This window comes from Symphalangus syndactylus, chromosome 20 (genome assembly GCF_028878055.3).
Source record: "Symphalangus syndactylus isolate Jambi chromosome 20, NHGRI_mSymSyn1-v2.1_pri, whole genome shotgun sequence".
Classification (NCBI taxonomy): Eukaryota; Metazoa; Chordata; class Mammalia; order Primates; family Hylobatidae; genus Symphalangus; species Symphalangus syndactylus.
The window spans coordinates 62,801,442-62,824,338 of NC_072442.2; the positions used below are offsets into that span (position 1 = coordinate 62,801,442).

The 22,897-nt window shown below is 47.1% G+C and overlaps 1 protein-coding gene across 4 annotated transcripts in view; it reads left to right on the top strand.

Annotated features, from left to right (window-relative positions):
* Positions 1-22,897, top strand: part of NLRP1 (NLR family pyrin domain containing 1) — a 98,069-nt gene that overhangs the window by 48,126 nt on the left and 27,046 nt on the right. For all 4 annotated transcript variants that reach the window (XM_055256974.2, XM_055256976.2, XM_055256975.2 and 1 more), the window contains 4 exons: positions 2,783-4,487; positions 9,543-9,713; positions 19,356-19,526; positions 21,769-21,939. In XM_055256974.2, the coding sequence (XP_055112949.2) occupies positions 2,783-4,487; positions 9,543-9,713; positions 19,356-19,526; positions 21,769-21,939 (2,218 nt within the window). The remainder of the gene's footprint in view (positions 1-2,782; positions 4,488-9,542; positions 9,714-19,355; positions 19,527-21,768; positions 21,940-22,897) is intronic.

Consider the following 22,897-nt stretch of genomic DNA (forward strand, 5'->3'; position numbering starts at 1 on the left):
TAATCTTTGAAGTTGTCTTCCTTTGGATGGGGTTTTTGTTTTGGTTTGTTTTTATCTTGTTTGAAGCCCTTGGGGGTTTGATTGTGGTATAAGGTGGGTTCAGTCAACTGGCTTCGATTCTGGAAGATTTCAGGTGGCCAAGGCTCAGCTCAGCACTCCTGAGCTGCGTTCTCTAACTCTAGAATGCTGGTACTGGGTCCCCAGCCTTTTTCCTCTGGCCCCCTGGGGTTCAGAACCTGCTGCATTAAAGGGGCCAAGGTGTTCCCAGTCCGCTGGCCTCAACAGTCCGTTGGGGGTGCAGGCCAAAGTGCCTGCTTGTGGCAGTGCCAGCGGGATCTGTGCTTACTTGCACATGGCGCCAGCCACAGTGGCATGGCAGGGTGCATGTGTGTTGGCTGGGGCAGGGCACTGGTGGGAGCCTTTACCTTAGTTTTCAGAGGCACTGAATACTGCAAAACATTTTGGTGTTGTAGTTTGGGGCCGCCATCCAGTAGGCAGTGCTTAAGAGTGATCACCAGGAGATACACTCTTACTCTGCTGCGTGGTTCTTCACATTTTGGTACGGTTGGCAGTAGTGTTCTGTGTATGTTGGGGCCAGGGGGGTGACCTTCTCACTTAGTCCACTCCTGGGCCTTAGATGAGACCCTTCTGATTACTGGCCCCACACCTGCATTTCTTTTGTTGGGTGTTCTGGTAAACACCCTTCAGGCAGGGGCCGTGGTTGGCAGACAGGCCGTATCCTTGCTGGGTCCGCCCTGCGGAGAGAGGCATACCTCACTCCTCCACCAGCCTACAAACTCGGACATCTCACCTCTGTCAGTGATAAGAGAATGAGGTCTCTTCCCTGCTTGAGCATTGTCCAAACCAGCAAGTCCTGCTCAGCTAGGATCTGCAGAAGTGGGTGGGGTCACGTAATCAGCTGTCTGGGTGCTTCCCAAGGGAACAGGGGACAGCACCCACCCACAGAGTAGCAGGACTGCTGGGCTGGAAGCTCTAGCAGGTGTGGCCCATCTGGCTACCATAGGCAGAGGTGGTTGGAGTCACCCACCCTGCCATCTAGGTGTTTCCCTGGGCAGCAACAGGAGGCTGCACCCTTCAGCCGGATTCAGACAGAATTAGGACCACTGCGCTGGAAGCTCTAGCAGACATGGCCTGCATGGCTAGGAGAGGTGGTAGTGGGTGGAGTCAACCGCCCTGCCTTCAGAATGTTTCTCGGGGAACCAGGAGTTTGCCTCTGCTGGCTGAGTTCAGACAGAAGCAGACCACTAGCAGACATTGCCCGCCTGGCTATCAGTGGCAAGGATGGGCAGAGTCACCCCCTCTGCTGTCCAAGTGGGGAACCTGAACAAAATAATATCCCAAAGAACAGTTTCATGACAAGTATAAAAACCACATGGCATGCTTTTAGATCTATCAAGAGCAAAGGTAGGAAAACTTGTTTGAGTAAAAGACAAGATGGTAGGCTGGGTGCAGTGGCTCACGCCTGTAATCCCAGCACTTTGGGAGGCCGAGGCGGGTGGATCACATGAGGTCAGGAGTTTGAGACCAGCATGGCCAACATGGTGAAACCCCGTCTCTACAAAAATACAAAAATTAGCTAGCGTGATGGTGGGTGCTTATAATCCCAGCTACTCGGGGGGCTGAGGCAGGAGAATCGCTTGAACCTGGGAGGTGGAGGTTGCGGTGAGCCGAGATCGCGCCACTGCACTCCAGCCTGGGTGACAAGAGTGAAACTCTGCCTCAAAAAAAATAAATAAAATAAAATAAAATAAAATAAATTCACCTAAGGAGAGAAGGGAGAGGCACTGAACATATTGTGAAGAAAAGAACAGAAGGAGTTGTAACTGTTGTTCTATTTGGAATCTGACTAAGATAGGAGCCTGAGGTCCCTCCCTGGGAAACAGTGGCATAGATGAGCTCAGCTTCTCACAGGTCATGAGGTATCTTCCATCTGTTTCAGGTTCGGCTCGCCCAGAAGCCTGAGACTGGATTTGGTTGCAGGTGGCTTACTGGGGAGGTGATTCCTTGGAAACATCAACGAGAGAGAGGGGAGGCAGGGAAACCCAGGAAAGGTAGATGATGGAACAGGTTACCTTGTAAGCAACTGAGGCTCCATGCTGCTGCGGATGTCTGGGAGACAGAACACACCTGAGTGTTATCTGTCCTGGGGGCAAGGGACCCCCATCTGTCATCCACTAAGGGCATCTCCTGGACTGGAGAACTATCCTCCAGTATTTCTGGCCCACCCGGCTTACAGACAGAGAAAGAGCCCTCAGACAGATGACTACAGCTGTTGCCGAGGGACACTGTTGGCAGGTACTGCAACAGCAGGTGCTCAGGGGATGCTGTCAGCATCTGCTGCACATTCTGGTATCTCCTCCACTCCTCCATGACCTCCTACAACCCCCAGCTTACAGATGAGAAAACTGAGGCTCACAGGGGCTAATGGCCAGCATCATGAGCTTAGTGATGACTGAGAGTTGTGTCTGTTTTGTTCACTCATTATCCCCAACCCCTATAGCAGCACCTGGCACAGAGTAAGCCCTTGATAAATATTCAGTGAAGGAAAGTCATTCAGGGAGTGTGACTTGGTTGAGTCAAGACTTGAACTGGGATCTTCTACCCCAAAGCACATGTCCTTCCGCCGCATGGCGGGAACATACCAGTGTCTGCAGCCAGCGCAGTGTGTGGCTTCGAGTAGGCGCTTAAAACAGTTGTTTAATTAATTAATTAATTCTTCTATTCTCTACCTTTATGTTCCTTCTTTCCCTCCCTTACTTAGAAATCAGAGAAAGAGAGATAGAGAAATCAGAGAAAGGCAGGCCCCCATGGGCAGTGGCGGTAGGAACACCCCCAGAGGTGCACGCCAGCCTACAGCCCCACCGCCACCCATGGGAGCCTTCTGGGAGAGAGAGCCTCTGTTCCACATGGCCCTGGAAAAATGAGGATTTGAACCAAAAATTCACACAGCTGCTACTGCTACAAAGACCTCACCCCAGAAGCCAAGAGCCCCTGGTCAAGGAAAGCTGGCCTCGTGATGTGGAGGAGGATCGAGGACATTTAATTGAGATCAGAGACTTATTTGGCCCAGGCCTGGATACCCAAGAACCTCGCATAGTCATACTGCAGGGGGCTGCTGGAATTGGGAAGTCAACACTGGCCAGGCAGGTGAGGGAAGCCTGGGGGAGAGGCCAGCTGTATGGGGACCGCTTCCAGCATGTCTTCTACTTCAGCTGCAGAGAGCTGGCCCAGTCCAAGGTGGTGAGTCTCGCTGAGCTCATTGGAAAAGACTGCACAGCTGCTCAGGCTCCCATTAGACAGATCCTGTCTAGGCCAGAGCGGCTGCTCTTCATCCTCGATGGTGTAGATGAGCCAGGGTGGGTCTTACAGGAGCCGAGTTCCGAGCTCTGTCTGCACTGGAGCCAGCCGCGGCCAGTGGATGCACTGCTGGGCAGTTTGCTGGGGAAAACCATACTTCCTGAGGCTTCGTTCCTGATCACAGCTCGGACCACAGCTCTGCAGAATCTCATTCCTTCTTTGGAGCAGGCACGTTGGGTAGAGGTCCTGGGGTTCTCTGAGTCCAGCAGGAAGGAATATTTCTACAAATATTTCACAGATGAAAGGCAAGCAATTACAGCCTTTAGGTTGGTCAAATCAAACAAAGAACTCTGGACCCTGTGTCTCGTGCCCTGGGTGTCCTGGCTGGCCTGCACTTGCCTGATGCAGCAGATAAAGCGGAAGGAAAAACTCACACTGACTTCCAAGACCACCACGACCCTCTGTCTGCGTTACCTTTCCCAGGCTCTCCAAGCTCAGCCATTGGGACCCCAGCTCAGAGACCTCTGCTCTCTGGCTGCTGAAGGCATCTGGCAAAAAAAGACCCTTTTCAGTCCAGATGACCTCAGGAAGCATGGGTTAGATGTGGCCATTATCTCCACCCTCTTGAAGATGGGTATTCTTCAAGAGCACCCCATCCCTCTCAGCTACAGCTTCATTCACCTCTGTTTCCAGGAGTTCTTTGCAGCAATGTCCTATGCCTTGGAGGATAAGAAGGGGAGAGGTAAACATTCTAATTGCATCATACATTTGGAAAAGTTGCTAGAAGCATATGGAACACATGGCCTGTTTGGGGCACCAACCACACGTTTCCTATTGGGCCTGTTAAGTGATGAGGGGGAGAGAGAGATGAAGAACATCTTTCACTGCCGGCTGTCTCAGGGGAGGAAACTGATGCACTGGGTCCCGTCCCTGCAGCCGCTGCTGCAGCCACACTCTCTGGAGTTCCTCCACTGTTTGTACGAGACTCAGAACAAAACGTTCCTGACACAAGTGATGGCCCATTTCCAAGAAATGGGCATGTGTGTAGAAACAGACATGGAGCTCCTAGTGTGCACTTTCTGCATTAAATTCAGCCCCCACGTGAAGAAGCTTCAACTGATTGAGGGCAGACAGCACAGACCAGCATGGAGCCCCACCAGGGTAGTCCTGTGAGTACCCAAACCACCCATGTCTGCAGCTCCTCTGTCGGTCCATAAGCCCGAGTGACCTGAGCACCGGAGTCACGCTCACTGAGCCTGGCCGGGGGCGGGGGTGGCTAAAGGATCAGGGTCGCCAGTGACTTCTAACCGCCCAATCTGACCACCATGCTCTGTCTACCTAAGCTCCTCTGCAGTGCCCAGCTGTGGGGCAGGCCCTGCTTGCTTCTGGAGAGGCCACTGGGCCCCGCCATGTCTGCCACCTCTCCTCTTACCCTTAGAATGGCCGTCCACCTTCTCTCCTGGACGTGCTCCCACCTTCCTGCTGACCTTTGCTACCCCCACACTCCCCAGGATGAGGCAGCCACCCTACCTCTGCTCCTCTCTCCGGGCGTTCATTCTCTAGGAGAAATCGCTCCTCCAGCTGCTTCAGGAACCCTTTCAATGATAACGACATTGGCCCTGAGATCTTCCCCATCAGCTCTCAAAAAGAGTTTCCTATTTTTCCCTGCAAAACGGACTTCATAATTATTTGTGACCGTGGTGCCACTATTGCCCCAGGCACTCAGCCTGAAACCCACTCTCTGGCTGTGCCAGAACAGCTTCCTCTAACCATTCTCCAGCCTGGCAACACTGAGAACTTCCCCACCCTGGTTCCCCAACCTCTGTCGCGGTATCTATCACATGGTATTGGTATGTGTCTATGTCCTGCTTTAGATGATTCCTTCCATAAGTATTTATTAAGCACTGATTCTATGCCAGGCCCTACAGATCACAGATTAAAAAGCACAATACCTGCCTTAAGGAGCTCAAAAAATAGGGGAGAAGACAAACATTCATTTAATGACAACAGAGTGTGATGCCTACAACAGTAGAGGTATGGACAAGGTACTGTGGTGGCCCAAGGAAGGGAGTGATCACACGAGTGGACAATGAAGATTCTCAGAGGAAGAAATGTTTGATGTGGGTCTTCATATTTATATTTTTAAAACTTTTTCTCACAATAAAATTCATGTTCATTATAGGAAAAAAAAAAAGATATGTAGGCTGGGTGAAGTGGCTCACGCCTGTAATTCCAGCACTTTGGGAGGCCAAAGCAGGAGGATCACTTGAGGCCAGGAGTTTGAGACCAGCCTGGCCAACATGGCCAAACCCCATCTCTACTAAAAAATACAAAAATTATCTGGGCATGGTGGCACACGCCTGTAATCCCAGCTATTAGGGAGGCTGGGGCATGAGAGTCACTTGAATCTGGGAGACGGAGTTTGCAATGAGCCGAGATTGCGATACTGAACTCCAGCCTGGGCAACAGAGCCAGACTCTGTCTCAAAAAACAAACAAAAAAAGGATATGTAGATAAGCAAAAAGATGAAAAGTAGTATCAGCAAGAATTCCATCACTCTGAAATGACCATCATTAAAAATTGTCCGGGTGTGGTGGCTCACACCTGTAACCCCAGCACTTTGGGAGGCCGAGGCAGGTGGATCACCTGAGGTCAGGAGTTCGAGACCAGCCTGGTCAACATGGTGAAACCCTGTCTCTACTAAAAATACATAAATTAGCCAAGAATGGTGTCAGGCGCCTGTAATCCCAGCTGCTTGGGAGGCTGAGGCAGGAGAATCACTTGACAGGTCAGGGGCAGAGGTTGCAGTGAGCTGAGATTGTGCCACTTCACTCCAGCCTAGGAAAAAGAGCAAAACTCAGTCTCAAAAAAAAAAAAAATTAGTGGTCAATTGTAAGAACCCCCATCTTTTTTCCATGCACGTGTCTATGGCGAAATCGAACCATATTGTACATTTTATTTTATAGTCAGTTTTATTTTCTTTATATATCAAAGGCTATCTTCTTGTGAGTGGGTGTGGGGTGATTTTTTGGTTTGTTGTTGTCTGAGACAGAGTCTCGCTCTGTCACCTAGGCTGGAGTGCAGTGGTGCAGTCACAGCTCACTGCAGCCTGGACCACCTGGGTTTAAGGGATCCTCTTACCTCAGCACCCCCAGGAGCTGAGACCATAGGAGCATGCCAACATGTAGCGATAATTCTTGCATATTTTTTGTATAGAGATGAGGTTTCACTATGTTGACCAAGCTGGTCTCAAACTCCTGGGCTCAAGCAATCTGCTCACCTTGACCTCCCAAAGTGCTGGGATCACAGGCGTGAGCCATCATGCCCAGCCCTTCATACACGTGTGTGTGTGTGTGTGTGTGTGTGTGTGTGTGTGTGTGTGTGAAGACAGAGAGAGAATGAGAGACAGAGACAGACAGAGTCTCGCTCTGTCACCAGGCTGGAGTGCAGTGGCACGATCTCTGCTCACTGCAACCTCTGCCTCCCGGGTTCAAGCAATTCTTGTGCCTCAGCCTCCAGAGTAGGTGGGATTACAGGCACACGCCACCACACCCAGCTAATTTTTTTGTCTTTTCAGTAGAAACGGGGTTTCACCATGTTGGCCAGGTTGGTCTTGAACTCCTGACCTCAAATGATCCTCCTGCCTCGGCCTTCCAAAGTGCTGGGATCACAGGCGTGAGTCACCATGCCAGCCCTTCATATATTTTTAAGTAGTCTGATACAACACCATTTTGAATGACCACATGCAATTCCATAGGGAGAGTGCCATGGCTGATTTGACCATTCTCCTGTTCTTGGCCATTTTAAGCTGTTTCTAGTTGTTCATAGTTATAAGTGTGAGGTAGGCTTTAAAGGACCTGGATACAGGTACTGCAAGTAGCAGTGGACAGATGGGAAACCTTCAAAGAGTTCCAGGCATCTAGAGGCAGAGGCCAGATGGTGGCTGGCCAGGGGATGGGGGCTGGAATGGGCAAAGGGAACCAAGAACACCAGGCCAGAGAAGAGAGTTTGGGATGGGCAGGAGCAAGTGGAGCCTTAAGAGAATGCCATGGGAAAGTCAGAGGCTTCAGCCGCAGGTGGGAGGAGAAATTTTGAAGGAACTGAATCCGCTAGGCAAGGCAGAAAGAAGAATAAGGAGGCTACTATAAACAAACAAGAAAGTTCAGGAAGAAAGGGTGGAGGTTGGCCAAGGGCTGTGGGAAGGAAGAGGAGAACCAACCAGAGATATTAAAGAAATGAAGATGGCAGGATGGGAGGTTCCAGGTATTTGGTGTGTGATTAAGCATTGTGCATTTTCAAGTATAATTTTTTTCTTTTTTTTTTTTTTTTGAGACGGAATCTCGCTCTTTGGCCCAGGCTGGACTGCAGTGGCGCTATCTCAGCTCACTGCAAGCTCTGCCTCCTGGGTTCACACCATTCTCCTGCCTCAGCCTCCTGAGTAGCTGGGATTACAGCTGCCCGACTAATTTTTTGTATTTTTAGTAGACACAGGGTTTCACTGTGTTAGCCTAGATGGTCTCGATCTCCTGACCTCGTGATCCGCCCGCCTCAGCCTCCCAAAGTGCTGGGATTACAGGCGTGAGCCACCGTGCCCGGCCTCAAGTATACATTTTTAATTTTTTTCCAGTCACCTTGATTAAGGATGGCAAATGCCAACGGAAATAAAAAATTTAAAATGTATTTTTCAAGTTTCACAAAACTAAGTAAATGTAAAAGAAATTCAAATAAGCTTTCATTTATGGCTTTTTTCGTGTGTGTGTGTGTGTGTGTGTGTGTGAGATGGGATCTCAGTGTCTCCTCGGAATAGTGCAGTGGCATGACCATACCTCACTGCAACCTTGGCCTCCCAGGTTCAAGCCATTCTCCTGCCTCAGCCTCCTGAGTAGCTGGGACTACAGGTGCACACCACCACGTCGGCTAATTTTTTTTTATTTTTGTAGAAACAGGATCTTACTATGTTGCCCAGGCTGGTCTCAAACTCCTGGGCTCAATCGATCCTCCTGTCTCTACCTCCTCAAGTACTGGGATTACAGGCAAGAGCCACTGCACTCAGCTGGCTTTTTCTACATGTTTGTAGTACTTGTACTTCCACAGTTATTAAAACTTAAAACTGCTCTAGGACTTTTGGGATACTCTGTAGTAGCTTTTAATTCTCACATACCCCTCTGCAGCAGGTGCTATTGCTGTCCTCTTTTTGCAGCAGAGGAGATGGAGTGAGGGACGAGAAGCAGAGCCCACATGCAGGCAGCTCCTTGCCTCTGCTTCTTGCCCCCATGTGACTCTGCAGACTTAGGGAGAAAGATGAATTAAGGTTGGGGACTTGTTGGGACAAATTAGATGAAAGAATTACTGGGATGTCGAGGTGGGGATATCCGGCCAGAAAATAGAAAACTCAGTCTGAAACTTGGAATAGAGCTTTGAGTAGTTGAAGCCTTGGAGGTAGATGAGGTCACTAAAGTAGTGTGTGAAAACAGATCAATTAAATGGGTAGAAATCACATGAGTTGGAGTCTACTCTAACACCCTCAGACAAAGCCATCATCGCCTCCCCTCAGGCTGCAAATATTCTCTCCTAGGGTACTCCCCACAGCCATCTCTCTCCTGCAGACCCTCTTGTTATCCTGGGAAGGGGATAGGGTCCCATGTGAGCCAACCTGGACAGCAGTGCATATGATCATATACAGTCTTCCATCACAACATCATCCTCAGGCCATCTCTCCCAGGCTCTACTCCCGCCTCCCATCTTCTTTCCTGGGCATTGGGACTCCAGAATGTCTGTGCCAAAGGAGCACAAGTGTGTCTGCATCAAAGGGAGGAAGGCTGTCAAATTTTTTTAAGTAAAATTTTTTTTCTTATCTGCAGTGCCCAGCACAAAGGCCAGGCACTATGCTGAGCAGTGCAGATTAAAAGAAAAAAAAAAAAAAAGACAAATGTCTGTCCCTGCCCTCAAGGAACTCCCAGACTGAGGCAGAAACAGACACACGGGATGAACACTTCAGTGTACTATGGTAAGGGCTGTAGAATGAGGAGCCACATGGAGGAGAGGGACCTAGCCCTGGGTGACAGAGGCAGACAGGCAGGGAGGCTGGTTAGTACTGGAGATGGCACTACCTGCTGTGGCCTGGTGCTCAGGGGGACAAAGCCCAACTGTGTTGTGCAGGGCTGGGTACCTCAAACCCCTGCCAGACACATCACATCTCTCCTGTCCTTCTCTCTGCCCCTCAGGTTCAGGTGGGCCCCAGTCACAGATGCCTATTGGCAGATTCTCTTCTCCGTCCTCAAGGTCACCAGAAACCTAAAGGAGCTGGACCTAAGTGGAAACTCGCTGAGCCACTCTGCAGTGAAGAGTCTTTGTAAGACCCTGAGATGCCCTCGCTGCCTCCTGGAGACCCTGTGGTGAGTCTGGCCTGGGTTCTGTTCTGAAGCAGGGATGGGGAAGAGATCCAAGGCAGAAGCTGAGTCTAGGCTGAGGGATTTGTCTTTGTATTTATCAAATATTCATTGAGGCCCTCTCTGGCCAGGGTGACTTTAGTAAACAAACACAGATAGGATTTTTTGCTCATAAAAAAAAAAAAAAAAAATTCCTTCATGAAGTGAGGTTTGAGGGAGGTCTGAAGAATACAGAGGATTTAACCAAGCGAAGCAGGAAGAAAAAAGTTCCAGGAAAAGGGAATAGCATGTACAAAGGCTCTGTGCAGAAGGCAGGAGAAGGCAGTCAAGAAATTGAAAGCAGGCCAGTGTGGCTGGAGGGCAGATAGCAAAGGGATGAGATAAGGCTACAGATACCAGCAGGAACCAGACTATGCAAGGCTTGTGCGCCGTGTTGGATTTGGGTCTTTTCCTGATGGTGTGGAATTTTAAGCAGAAGGTTGACAAGATCAGTACATTTTCAAAACAGAAACTGGCTGCAACATGAAAAATGGATTGGAAGAGTGCAAAAGTAGAGGCTGGGAAACCAATTAGTAAGAAAATTGCAGTAGTCCCTGCAAAGATAGTGATAGCTTGGACTAAGGAAAATTATAGTACTTTTTGTAACAGACAGTCATAGCTTGGACTATGGTATTGGCAATGGATGTGGAACAAAGTGGCTAGATGTAAGAGAGCTGTAAAAGTAAAATCAACTGGGCTCAGTAACGGATTGAATTTAGGAAAAAAAGGAAGAGGAAGATATCAAGGATGATTTTAGGTTTCTGACCAAAGCAACTCATGAGATAGTGGCATCTTCATTAAGATGGGGAATACTAAAAGAAAAGTGATTGGGGGGTGGAGTGTCATGAGTGTGATCTCGTGCTTGCTGGTTTCAAGATCCTTTCAAGGTATCCAACTGGACCTGCCAAATAGGTATCAAATAAAGCTCTATCCAAAGATAAGATTGCCCCATAAAACAAATCTCAACAAATTTGCAAGGACTGAAATCATACAAAGCATATTCTCTGACCATGATAAAATGAAAGTAGAAATCAACAATAGAAGGAAAGTTGATGAGTTCGTAAATACACTGAAATTTAAAAACACACTCCTAAATAACCAAGGGTCAAAGAAGAAATCACAAAGGAAATTAGAAAATACTTTGAGAGGGATGAAAACAAAATCACAACATGCCAAAATGTATTGGATACAGCTAATGCAGTGCTTACAGGGAAATTTATAGTTATAAATGCCTCTATTTAAAACAAAAAAAAAAGGAAAGATAGAGCCAGACATGATGACCCATGCCTGTAATCCCAAAGCGTTGGAAGGCCAAGGCAGGATGATTGCCTTAGGCCAGGAGTTTGAGACCAGCCTGGACAACATAGAGAGACTCTGTCTCTACAAAAACATAAAAAATTAGTTGAGAATGATGACCTGTGCCTGTTGTCATAACTACTTGGGAGGCTGAGACAGGAGGATCACTTGAGCCCAGGAGTTCAACACTGCAGTGAGCTGTGATTATGCCACTGCACTTCAAGCTGGGCAACAGAGACAGACCTTATCTCTTAAAAAATTACTCAAATTTTTTTAATTAATGAAAAAAAGAAAAGATACCACTACACACTTGTCAGAATGGCCAAAATCCAAAACACTGACAACACCAAATGCTGGTTAGGATGTGGAACAACAGGAACTCTCATTCACTGCTGGTGGGAATGCAAAATGAGACAGCCCCTTTGGAATACAGTCTAGCAGTTTTCTACAAAACAAAATATACTTTTACCATAGGATCCAGCGATCACATTCCTTGATATTTACCAAAATGAGTTGAATACCTCTGTCCACATAAAAACCTGCACATGAATGTTTGTGGCAGCTTTGTTCATCATTGCCAAAACTTGGAAGCAAGCTGCCCTTCAGAAAGTGAATGGACTCATAAATTGTGGTACAAACAGAAAATGGATTGTTATTCAATGCTAAAAAGAAATAAGCTATCAAGCTATAAAAAGATATGGAGAAACTTTAAATGCATGTTGCTAAAAGAAGCCAATCTAAAAAGGCTACATGCTGTATGATTCCAACTATATGACATTCTGGAAGAGGCAAAAACAAGGAGATAGTAAAAAGATTAGTGGTTTCCAGGGCTTGGGGGAAGGGAGGAATTAATAGAGCACAGAAGAGTTTTAGGGCAGTGAAACTATTCTATATACTGTAATCGTTCATACATATTATTTTACAGCAATCAAAATCCATAGAATGTACACCACCAAGAGTGACCCCTAATGTGAACTATGGACTTTGGGTGATGATGTGTCCATGTCAGTTTATCAGTTGTAACAAATGTCACCACAATGTACTAGTGTGGTACAGCATGTCAGTAGTGGGAAAGATTGTATGAGGGATGCGGGGACAGGGACTATATGGGAACTCGCTGTACTTTTTGCTCAACTTTACTGTGAACCTAAAACTACTCTAAAAAATAAAGTCTATTGAAGAAGAAGAAAAAGAAGAAGCAGAGAAATCTCAAATCAGTAACCTAAACTTACACTTTAAGAATTTGTTTTCCTTAGGTCTTTCATGTTAGTAAAAAAAATTTGTTTTAAAAGCAAACAAAACCAAAAGCAAGCAGGGGGAAAGAAATAATAAAGACTAGAGTAGAGATAAATGAAACAGAGAATAGAAAACAATACAGAAAACCAATGAAACTAAAAGTTAGTTCTTTAAAAATACCAACAAAATTTGACACCTTTTAGCTAGACTAACTAAAATTAAAAGTAAGAAGATTCAGATTACTAAAATCAGAAATAAAAGATGGGGTATCACAATTGAACTTACAGAAATAAAAGGATTATAAGTGAATATTATGAAATGTTGTAAGCCAACAAATTAGATAGCCCAGATGAAATAGGCCAACTTCCAGAAAGACACATATACCTAAACTGACTTAAGAAGAAATACAAAATCTTAATAGACTTATAACAATTACAGATATTGAATTAGTAAGTTAAAAACTTTCTATGAAACAAAGCCCAGGCCCAGGTGGCTTTACTAGTGAATTCTACCAAATATTTAAAGAAGAATTAACACTTATCTTTTCAAACTCTTCCAAAAATAGCAGAAAAGAGAACATGTGCCAATTTGTTCTATGAGACCAATATTACCCTGATACCAAAATTAGACTAAGATAACCAAAAGCATCACAAGAGAAAAAAAAATCTACAGGCCAACATCCTTTATGAATATATATGCAAAATTACATAACAAAATACTGGCAACATATAAAAAGGATTGTAGACCATGACCAAATGGGATTTATCACAAGAATGCAAATTGGGTTTAACCTAGGAAAACTGATCAGTGTAATGCAAGATGTTAATAGAATAAAGAACACAAACCAATGATTATCTCAAAGACACAAAAAAAGCATTTGACAAAATCCAACACCTTTTCACATTGAAAACACTCAGCAAACTAGAAATAAAAGGGAACTTTATCAACCTGATAAAGTTGTTACCAGTGAAAAACCCACAGCTAACATTATACTTAATGGTGGATGACTGAGTGCTTTCCCCCTAAGATTAGGAATAAGACAAAGATGTCTGTTCTTGCCATTTCTATTCAACATTGTACTCAAGGTTCCATCCAGAGCAATTAAGCAAGAAAATGAAATTAACAGCTTCCAGATTGAAAAGAAAGTAATTAAACTATTATTTGCAGGTGACGTGACATTGTATGTAGAAAATCCTAAGGAATCTACAAATATTAAAATTAGGGCAAGGCATGGTGGCTCATGCCCTGTAATCCCAGCACTTTGGGAGGCTGAGGTGGGTGGATCGCTTGAGTTCTGGAGTTCAAGACCAGCCTGGGCAACATGGCAAAACCCTGTCTCTACCAAAACTACAAAAAATTAGCCGGGCATGGCGGCACACGCATACAGTCCCAGCTACTCAGGAGGCTGAGGTGGGAGAATCGCTGCAGCCCGGTAGGCAGAGGTAGCAGTGAGCTGAGATTGTGCCACTGCACTCCAACCTGGGTGACAAAGGGAGACCCTGTTGAAAAAGAAAAAAAAAAAAAAAAACGATTTCAGCAAGGTTTCAGGAAACATGACCAATATACAAAAATTAGTTGTACTGCTATACACTAGCAATGAACAATCCAAAAATTAAATTAGGAAAACAATAAATTTAACAAAAGAAAACTTGTACACAGGGAACTACAAAAAATGGTTGAAAGAAATTATGTAAGACCTAAACAAATGAAAAGATGTCCCGTGTTCATAGATTGGAAGACTTGATATTATTAAAATGACAATACCCCCAAAACTGATCTACAGATTCAACACAATCCCTAGCAGAATCCCAGCTGCCATTTTTGCAGAAATGGACAAGCTGATTCTAAAATTCACGGGCAAAAATAAGATTGCATGTCAAGCGTGGGGAACACCCCCACCCCAGTGTTTAATGGCCAAAGAAGAGCCAACAAACAAACCTGAGAAGGAGGGGCCACATAGATGAAAGGGACTCCAGGAGAGAGAGGTGTCATGGAACCCAACAGAGCAGAGGGTCTCAAGGAGGTCAGCAGGGGCTACTGCTGCTGGGAGGTCAAGTAAGATAAGGACTGAAATTTGTCCACTGGATTAGTGATAGGAAAGTCATGAATAACCTCAGCAGAAGTAGCTTGTGTGGCATGGAGAGGCCAGAATACAGACTGGAGTGGGTTAAAGAGGGAGAAAGAGGTAAAAAATGAGACCACAAATACACTTTCTTCAAAGACTTTGATAGTGAAAAGGAGGAAAGCACTAAAGCAGAGGGGATGGTGGGCTGAGTAAATGTGTGTGTCTGTCCATCTGCTTACTTGCATTTAAGAAGGAAAAGATCTCAGCTTGAGAATCAGTGGAGGAGGAGTGATAAAAGGCACAAGAAGGAGAAGGAATCAGGGTTAGCCAGAGGAATGTGATGGAAGGTCAGAGAGTAAGAAATTCAGGATACTGCCAATGAAAGATCATGGAATCTAAGCTACATTCCAAGGAAATTGAAGAAAAGAAAGTGATAAGAGATTGAGAGAAGGGGGATTGCAAGAAAGGAAAGCAATCAAGAGATTGTTCATTGAAAAGGAGTAACAGTGGGAGAAGTTGAGCAGGCAGAGTAAGGAGGCAAGCCCAGCCTGGTGCTGTGACTTTCTGTATCCATATGAGGCTGCTCTACCCACTCCTAAGACCTATCCAAGGAGAACCGCCAGAGTCCAGTAAAAATGCTTTTGAGTAGGACTAAGGAATCCTGGTTCTACCTCAAACTTCACACCCCAGTAGGAAGACACCAATCTTCAATGTACTCTTTTACATTGGCATAGAATTTCACTATCTCAAACCCAAACACCTCCATATCCATTAATTCCTTGAGCCTTCCAAAAAACACCCTGCAAAAATGGCAGAGCAGGGACAATTATTTCCATTTTCCATATATAAAGAAATGGGCTGGGGAAGGACATTCCCTGGAGCCAGACACACAGAGGTTCAAATCTTGCCTCTAACAGTTACAGATTGAAAACTATGGGTAGGTTTCTTTAGCAAGTTTCAGTTTACTCATTAATAACATGGATTCACCATGTCTATTGTACAAGGTGGCTGCAAAGTCAAAGGAGATCATGTATGCTATGTACTTAGGACATATATGCTATGTACTTAGGGTCATGTATGCTATGTACTTAGGGTCATATATGCTATGTACTTAGGGTCGTGTATGCTATGTACTTAGGGTCGTGTATGCTATGTACTTAGGGTCGTGTATGCTATGTACTTAGGGTCATGTATGCTATGTACTTAGGGTCGTGTATGCTATGTACTTAGTGCCTAAGTTGTCCTAAGAGGCTCAGAGAAATTAACAACTTGCCAAATTCACATAGTTAGCAGTGGGAGAGCTGGACACAACTCAGTGAGGGCATGACCCAGCACCAACACCTACCTCCTCTGTCAGGAAAGCCGGGGCCTGATTAATTCTGGCTCTCTGGGGGTAGCACCATAAAAAGAAAGAAAATCTGGATCAGGCAAATGTGAATATTTCCCAGAGTAAAAACGTCTCCATATGGAAGAGTGCACAGCCTTACACACGCTTGGATGCCAGACTACCCAAGACCCACAAGCAAAGTCCTAACTATTGTATTTCTCTTTTTTTATTTACCTACATCTCCTCATTTCCTCCCCCTCCTCACCCCTGGTAACCACCATTTATTCTTTCTTTGTATGTATTTTACTTTTTTAATATTTCAACCACTAGTGAGACCATGTAGTGTTTTTCTTTCTATGTCTGGCTTATTTCACTTTTGGATTTATCTTGAAATACATTGAATAAGCTGGTGTCAGGAATTCTGGGGTTTTTTCACTAATGGCCTGTAAAGTTGAGCACATTACGCAGACAAAGGAGAAATTAGTAGGAGTGGGGTTGGAGAGCTCAAAAAAGGAATGCCGGAAAGAGCAAGGTCAGGGGAGAGACCAGACAAAGGGTGTGGAATCAAAGACACATGAGGGTGGACCCTTGGCCTCCCTTGGGACAGAAGAGAAAGGACTATGTGATGACACAGGCAGCTGAGGACGGAGAGGTGGAGGGACATTGAGGGCTTTGGTTTCCACAGCAGCAGCATCCTTTAAGCACTAACCTTCTGCCAGGGGCTTCCCTAAGAACATGGCATACATGATCTCCTTGGATCTTTGCAGCCAGCTGGTACAATAGACATGGCAGATCCATGATATTGATGAGTGAACTGAAACTTGGTAAAGACATCTGCCATAGTCTTCAACTTGTAACTGACAGAGGCAAGATTTGAACCCATCTCTGTCTAGCCCCAAAGCCTGTGCCCTTCACCTGCCCACTGGGGTCACTGCTGCCCAGGGTCAGATGGCCTCAGCCTCCTCACAGAGGTCCAATACCAAGTGTCTTCATTGGGGCTTGGGAGTGGGTAGAATTGGAGGAGGGAAGTCCACACAGCACAGCTTGTAATGTAAGTTGTTTAAAAATGAATAAAGCCCCAAGAGAGGCACATTTGTTTATACTGAGATGAGTCCTGGGGGCAGGAACATGCCCAGCGAAAATGAGCTTGTCAACAAGCAGGAAATCAGATAAGCCAGGTGGGTAGAACCGACCACCCAGGGAGAGAGTGGGCTGGCAGGAGACAGCCATCTGGGAAATAGGCCGTCAGCTGTGAGATGCCAGCCACAGGCAGTGAGCACAGAGCCACATCTGCCAGCTGCGTCTGGACTTTCTTGGGCCACACTGCACTCAGGGTTGGGAGCAGAGAAGGAAGACAGTGATTGTCCAGGGAGACATTACCAAGGGCCTGGCGCACTCCAAAATGCCAAGTGCTCTACAGTGCCACATACTGAGTCAGGTCGTGTGTGTGTGTGTGTGTATGTGTGTGTGTGTCTCTGTGTCTGTGTGTGTGTCTGTGTGTGTGTGTGTGTGTGTAAGTGTGTGTGTCTCTGTGTGTGTCTGTGTGTGTGGGTGTGTGTGTCTGTGTGTCTGTGTGTAAGAGAGACAGGGGAATTGGGGTTTCACTCTGTCTCCCAAGCTGGAGTGCAGTGGTGTGATCATGACTCAGTGCAGCCTCAAACTCCTGGACACAAGCCATCCTCCCACCTCAACCTCTAAAAGTGCGGGGATTACAGGCAGGAGTCACCGCACCTTGCCAGGATGTGTGTTTAATACAGCTGACCTTAAATTCCTGGCTGGATAGGAAAGTCCAGAAGGAAGCCAGAGAAAAACAAAGGGGAAAAGTAGGTCTTATGAGAGCAAGGAAAGACAGAGATTTTTGGAGGGGATGGAGAGAGTGGTATTTGAGTCCAACCAGGAGAAGGATAACCAGGCCCCACCTTCGACCTCCTTCCTCCTCACACACAGTCGCTCCCATAATCATATCAGATGGCCCCTCCCGCAGTGCCTGCCAACCCTGCATCTGCCGCTCCAGACCCAAACACAACACCCTCCTCTGAGATGTCCCAGAGGCTTCTGAAACTCAGCATATTCTCACCTAGACTCTCCTCCCTAACTAAAAACAAACTGTTCCTCCTCTCAGAACCAACTGCATCATTTTCAGGACCCAGTACAAAATGAAAATGCAGTGTCCTAGCTCAAAAATCAGGATGAAAGTGCTGTTAAAGGTACTACAATACAGAGCTTTTTCTTTCTTCCATAGTTTCTCTCTCAACCTATCATAGTGTATTTTATTTGCTATTTAACGATGCATTCCCTTGGGCACTGGGACACTAGCAGTGTTTGTCCAGACCCTCAAAGGTGCTCAGAGGCCTCTCCACAGCTCAGCACGTGCACATGGCCCACCAGATGCAGACTGCTTCTCACATAAGTCACCAGACCCAGGCACCATGCCCCAGAGTGGGTAAAATGTCAAGCTAGACATCTCTCCTTCCCATGGGCCACCTCCCCAGCCTAAAGCAGATGGGAGACCCTCCAGGGTATTGCCAGGATGCATTAGGTATCTAGATCAGTGGTGGGGGAGATTTGCCCCCACCAAATCACCAAATGTGCTATGATGCCGCCAGCCCACATCAAGAAAGGCTGCCACCTGCCCTACCCCAAGATGCCCCACCCCAACGTACCCATGCCTGATCCAGGCCCCCACCAGAGATAAAGGGTGGCAATAATCACTGGGCTAAGGTTGAGTGGGGGCCCCACAACACTCAAATGCAGGATGACCAAGAACTGTTTCCCCCAGAGGAAGGGCGGGAGGTGGCAGGAGATGGCATCACCTATGAGCTGAGGCTCTATGGTCCCATCAGACTTCACCTACAAAACACAAATTTAAAGACAAAATTATTAAGAAATTCAAGATGGCCACTACAGAGCGGGAAGGAAGGAGAAAGAAAGGAAAGAAAAAGAAAGGAAGGAAAGAAAGAAAAGAAAAAACAAAAGAAAGAGGAAGAGAGGGAGGGAAAGAAGGAGGGAAGGAAAGGAAAAAGGAAAGGGCAAAATTCCTCCTCAAGGAGCTTACATTCTAGTTGGGAGGGAGGACAAGAAGCCAAATAACTAGGTAAAATATATTGTGAGTGACAAGCTATCGAGAAAAGTAAAGCAGAAAGGAGCAGGGAGTCTGGGGGTGGGTGTGCAATTTAAGTGGAGAGATGAGGCAAGATGTCACCAAAGCGACTTCCTTCTGAGCAAAGACCTGACACAAGCGGAGGAGCAAACCATGAGATGTCAGCACCAGAAGATTGTTCCGGGCAGAAGCAGCAGCAGAAGCAGGAGGTGCAGAGGCTTTAGGTGGAACTGTGCCTGGGGTGTAGAAGGAAGAGAGAGAAGGGCAGTGAGGATGGAGCTAAAAGAGGTTAGAGATGAGGACAGAGATGATGAGGATCCAGGTCCCTAGGGCCCTGTAGACCAGGAAAAGGTAATGTGGGAAAACATTGGAGGGTTTTAATCAAAAAGGATCAAAAAACTAAATATTATGTGTTTCTATGTCTATCCCCAAGTACCCTGTGCATTTCTGGGACCTGGGAGGGTTTTCTAGACCTCTGCCTGGCCCACAGGCCTGGCGCATAGTAGGTGATTAATGATTGCTTATGGGTGTTTGTTGAATCAACAGGTGAGTAACCTCAAGACCATGGGTGTGTGTCTTCCACAGGTTGGCTGGCTGTGGCCTCACAGCTCAGGACTGCAAGGACCTTGCCTCTGGGCTGAGAGCCAACCAGACCCTGACCGAGCTGGACCTGAGCTTCAATGTGCTCAGGAATGCTGGAGCCAAACACCTTTGCCAGACACTGAGATGGCCGAGCTGCAAGCTACAGCGACTGCAGTAATTGTTCTTGGTGGGCAGGGGGAGGTGGAGGGAACTGCCTGCCACCATGAGGCAGGCGGAGGGTAAGAGCAGAGAGAAGGTGAGGCCTGCTTTGTGGGAGTGGGAGGAGCCTACAGGATCTCAGCCAGGCAGTAGAGGCTCAGGAGGAAGCTCATCCACCCTTGGACAGAGGGAGGGGGCCTCCAGCCTCCAAATACAGCAAGAGAAGCCAAGTCGAGTCAAGGGACATGAATGCAAGGTGGGGACGGGGCAGAATTTGTGGCCATTTTCACAGACTACCAGAAAGGATGATGATAATAGTGCCCACTTGATAGAGCAATGAGGATTGCAGCAGTGATTTCCTATTCCTCTCCTGTTCCCACCAGCTGTGATCTGCCTCGTAACAGGTCCTCTTACTTGGCATGGGGCTCTGCCATAGAGAGCTGAAATCACTGGTGTCCACTTAATTCAATTTTCTATCTCATCCGAGGGGACAGAGCCATCCCCCCTCTACCATGTAGAAACAAGTCTGGGCGCGGTGGCTCACGCCTGTCATCCCAGCACTTTGGGATGTCAAGGCAGGCAGATCACTTGAGGTCAGGAGTTCGAGACCAGCCTGGCCAACATGGTGAAACCTTGTCTCTACTAAAAATATAAAAAGTAGCCAGGCGTGATGGTGGACACCTGTAATCCCAGTTACTCAGGGAGCCTGAGGCAGGAGAATCGCTTGAACACAGAAGGTGGGCATTGCAGTGAGCTGAAATCACATCATTACACTCCAGCCTGGGCGACAGAGCGAGACTCCTTCTCAAAAAAGAAAAGAAACAAGAGTGCATAGTTCCCTCTCCCTGGTCCTGCTGGGCCTCCTCCCTTGATGCCCAAAGTTATACACACCCCTCTGCACACCAGCTCAGGGGGCTGCCTTCGGGGTATGCTTTTATTTCTGCCCAAGCCCTGAAAGATCCTTGTTTACACCTTGCGAGATCCTTGTTCACACATCACACGTCCCTTCCTTCTTCCCAAGGCCAAACCTCTCCCCTTCCCAGGGCCATTGCCTGCTTCCCCATTCAGTAATCCTGGTCAGAGTTGATGGAAAGAGGAGACAACTGGGATCCCCTCCTAATATCAGGGGTCAGCGATCCCTGGTCAGCTAAGAACTCAGTAACACTTGTTAGATTTAATCCTCGCTACATCTACAGAAGACAAGATTGGGTCTCAGAGAGATTCATTATTTTCCCAAGGCCACGTGGCCAGGAAGTAGCTGCCCCAGGATTTGAAGCCAGGTCTGACCTCAAAGCCTGGTTTTCCATTTTCCCAGTCCCCTCTCTTAGCGAAGGCCCGGTAACGCTTTGTGACATTTACGAGCTTGGACTGCAGCTGGGTCTCAGCAGACCCAGCTGGGAGAGCCAACAGTTCTAGAAGCAGGGCTGAGACCGCAAGAGCAGAGGATCCCCAGACGGGATCCCCCAGAGAGAGCCTACATATATACAACATACAGCAGGAACATAGCCCTTTTCTGGCATAAATGGTAGCACAGCACAAACTCTACCCTGCACTTTGCTTTATCAGTTAAAATATATCTTGGAGATGGTCCCACATCAGTACGTACAAAGTCACGTCATTCTTTTTAATCACAGCATGGAATTTTCACTACATGGACCTACCATCATTTTTTTATCCATCACCTATTATGAGCAGCCAGATTGTCTCCAGTGTTTGCTGTAAACAGGGCAGCAGTTAACATCCCCCAGTGCGTCCTGAGACCCAGCATATTATCTGTAGCTTAACTTCCGAAAAATAGAACTGCTGGGAAAAGGGTATGTTGCTAATTTTGCCCTCTAAAAAGGCCCTACTGGCCAGGCGCGGTGGCTCACGCCTGTAATCCCAGCACTTTGGGAGGCCTGGGACACAGAGCGAGACCTCGTCTCAAAAGAAAAAGGAAAGAGAAAACAGACCCAGGTGTACAAGTGGGACACTGAGTAAGTTACTCATCAATGGGGACAGAATGAGGGGACAGGATCAGGTGAATCACACAGGATTCAGAAAGGGTGGGTGCCGGCATCCTGAGGGGTTCTGTGGCTGCAAAAGGAAAGTGAAAATCTCTCAGGTTACTGCAAGCCAGGAAAGTTTGTATCTTCTCTGCTTGTCATCCCAGACCCTCAAAAGGCCACAGATGCTAGGAAGGAATATCAGACCCTAGTTACCCCGAAGAGCGAGCCCTCAGGACAATGACCTGAGCTGGTGTGTATCTTTCCTGCAGGCTGGTCAGCTGTGGCCTCACGTCTGGCTGCTGCCAGGACCTGGCCTCGATGCTCAGCACCAGCTCCAGCCTGATGGAGCTAGACCTGCAGCAGAACAACCTGGGTGACGCTGGCATGCGACTGCTCTGTAAGGGGCTCAGGCATCCTGCCTGCCAACTCACAAGCCTGGGGTAAGGCCCTGTGGGTCCTTTCTGGGCAGAGGGCAGGGAAGAGGGTTGCGGGGGGGTGTCAGACAGTGAATGGAAAAAGGACTGATAAATGTATAATCAACCCAAGTTTCTTACCAGCTCTACCACTTATACTGTGTGACTTGGAAAAGTCACCGAATTCTCTGGGACTCTGTTTCTTCATCTGTGGAATGGGAGTATCATACCCACCTCATGGATTGTAATGAAATAAAATGTATATAAAAACAAGCACAGGCAGGCGTGGTGGCTCACACCTGTAATCCCAACACTTTGGGAGGCCGAGGCGGGTGGATCACTTGAGGTCAGGAGTTTGAGACCAGCCTGGCCAACATGGTGAAACCCCATCTTTACTAAAAATACAAAAATTAGTCGGGCATGGTGGTGTGCGCCTGTAACCCCAGCTATTCGGGGGGCTGAGGCAGGAGAATCGCTTGAACCTGGGAGGCAGAGGTTGCAGTGAGCTTAGTTCACGTCACTGCACTCTAGTCTGGGCAACAGAGGGAGACTCAGTCTCAAAAATTAATCAAATAAAAACATGGACAGTGCTGGGAAGAGAGTCGGGCATGATCAAATGATAACTATTACTGAGGCTGCATGTTCTAGGGGACTGTCAGTTTCCCCTCACTCCAGGGCAGCGCTTCATTCATTCATTCACTGAGTGCCTCCCACATGTAAGCACCAGACCAGGCCCTGGGGTACCATAGTGAGCAAACAGACATGGGCCCTGCCCTTCTGAAGCTTCTACTCTAGTGGGGAAGAGATGGACATTGGTCACCTATAAATGCACAAGTCTATATTTATGAGCTCTGTGGAGTGCTATGAAAGGAAAGTACAGGGTATTATGAGGATGTAATATTGAGGGAGGATGGGATTTGATGGAAGGGCCAGGGATGACTTCCCTGAGAAAGCGACGCCAGGCTGAGGTGTGAAGGAGGAATAG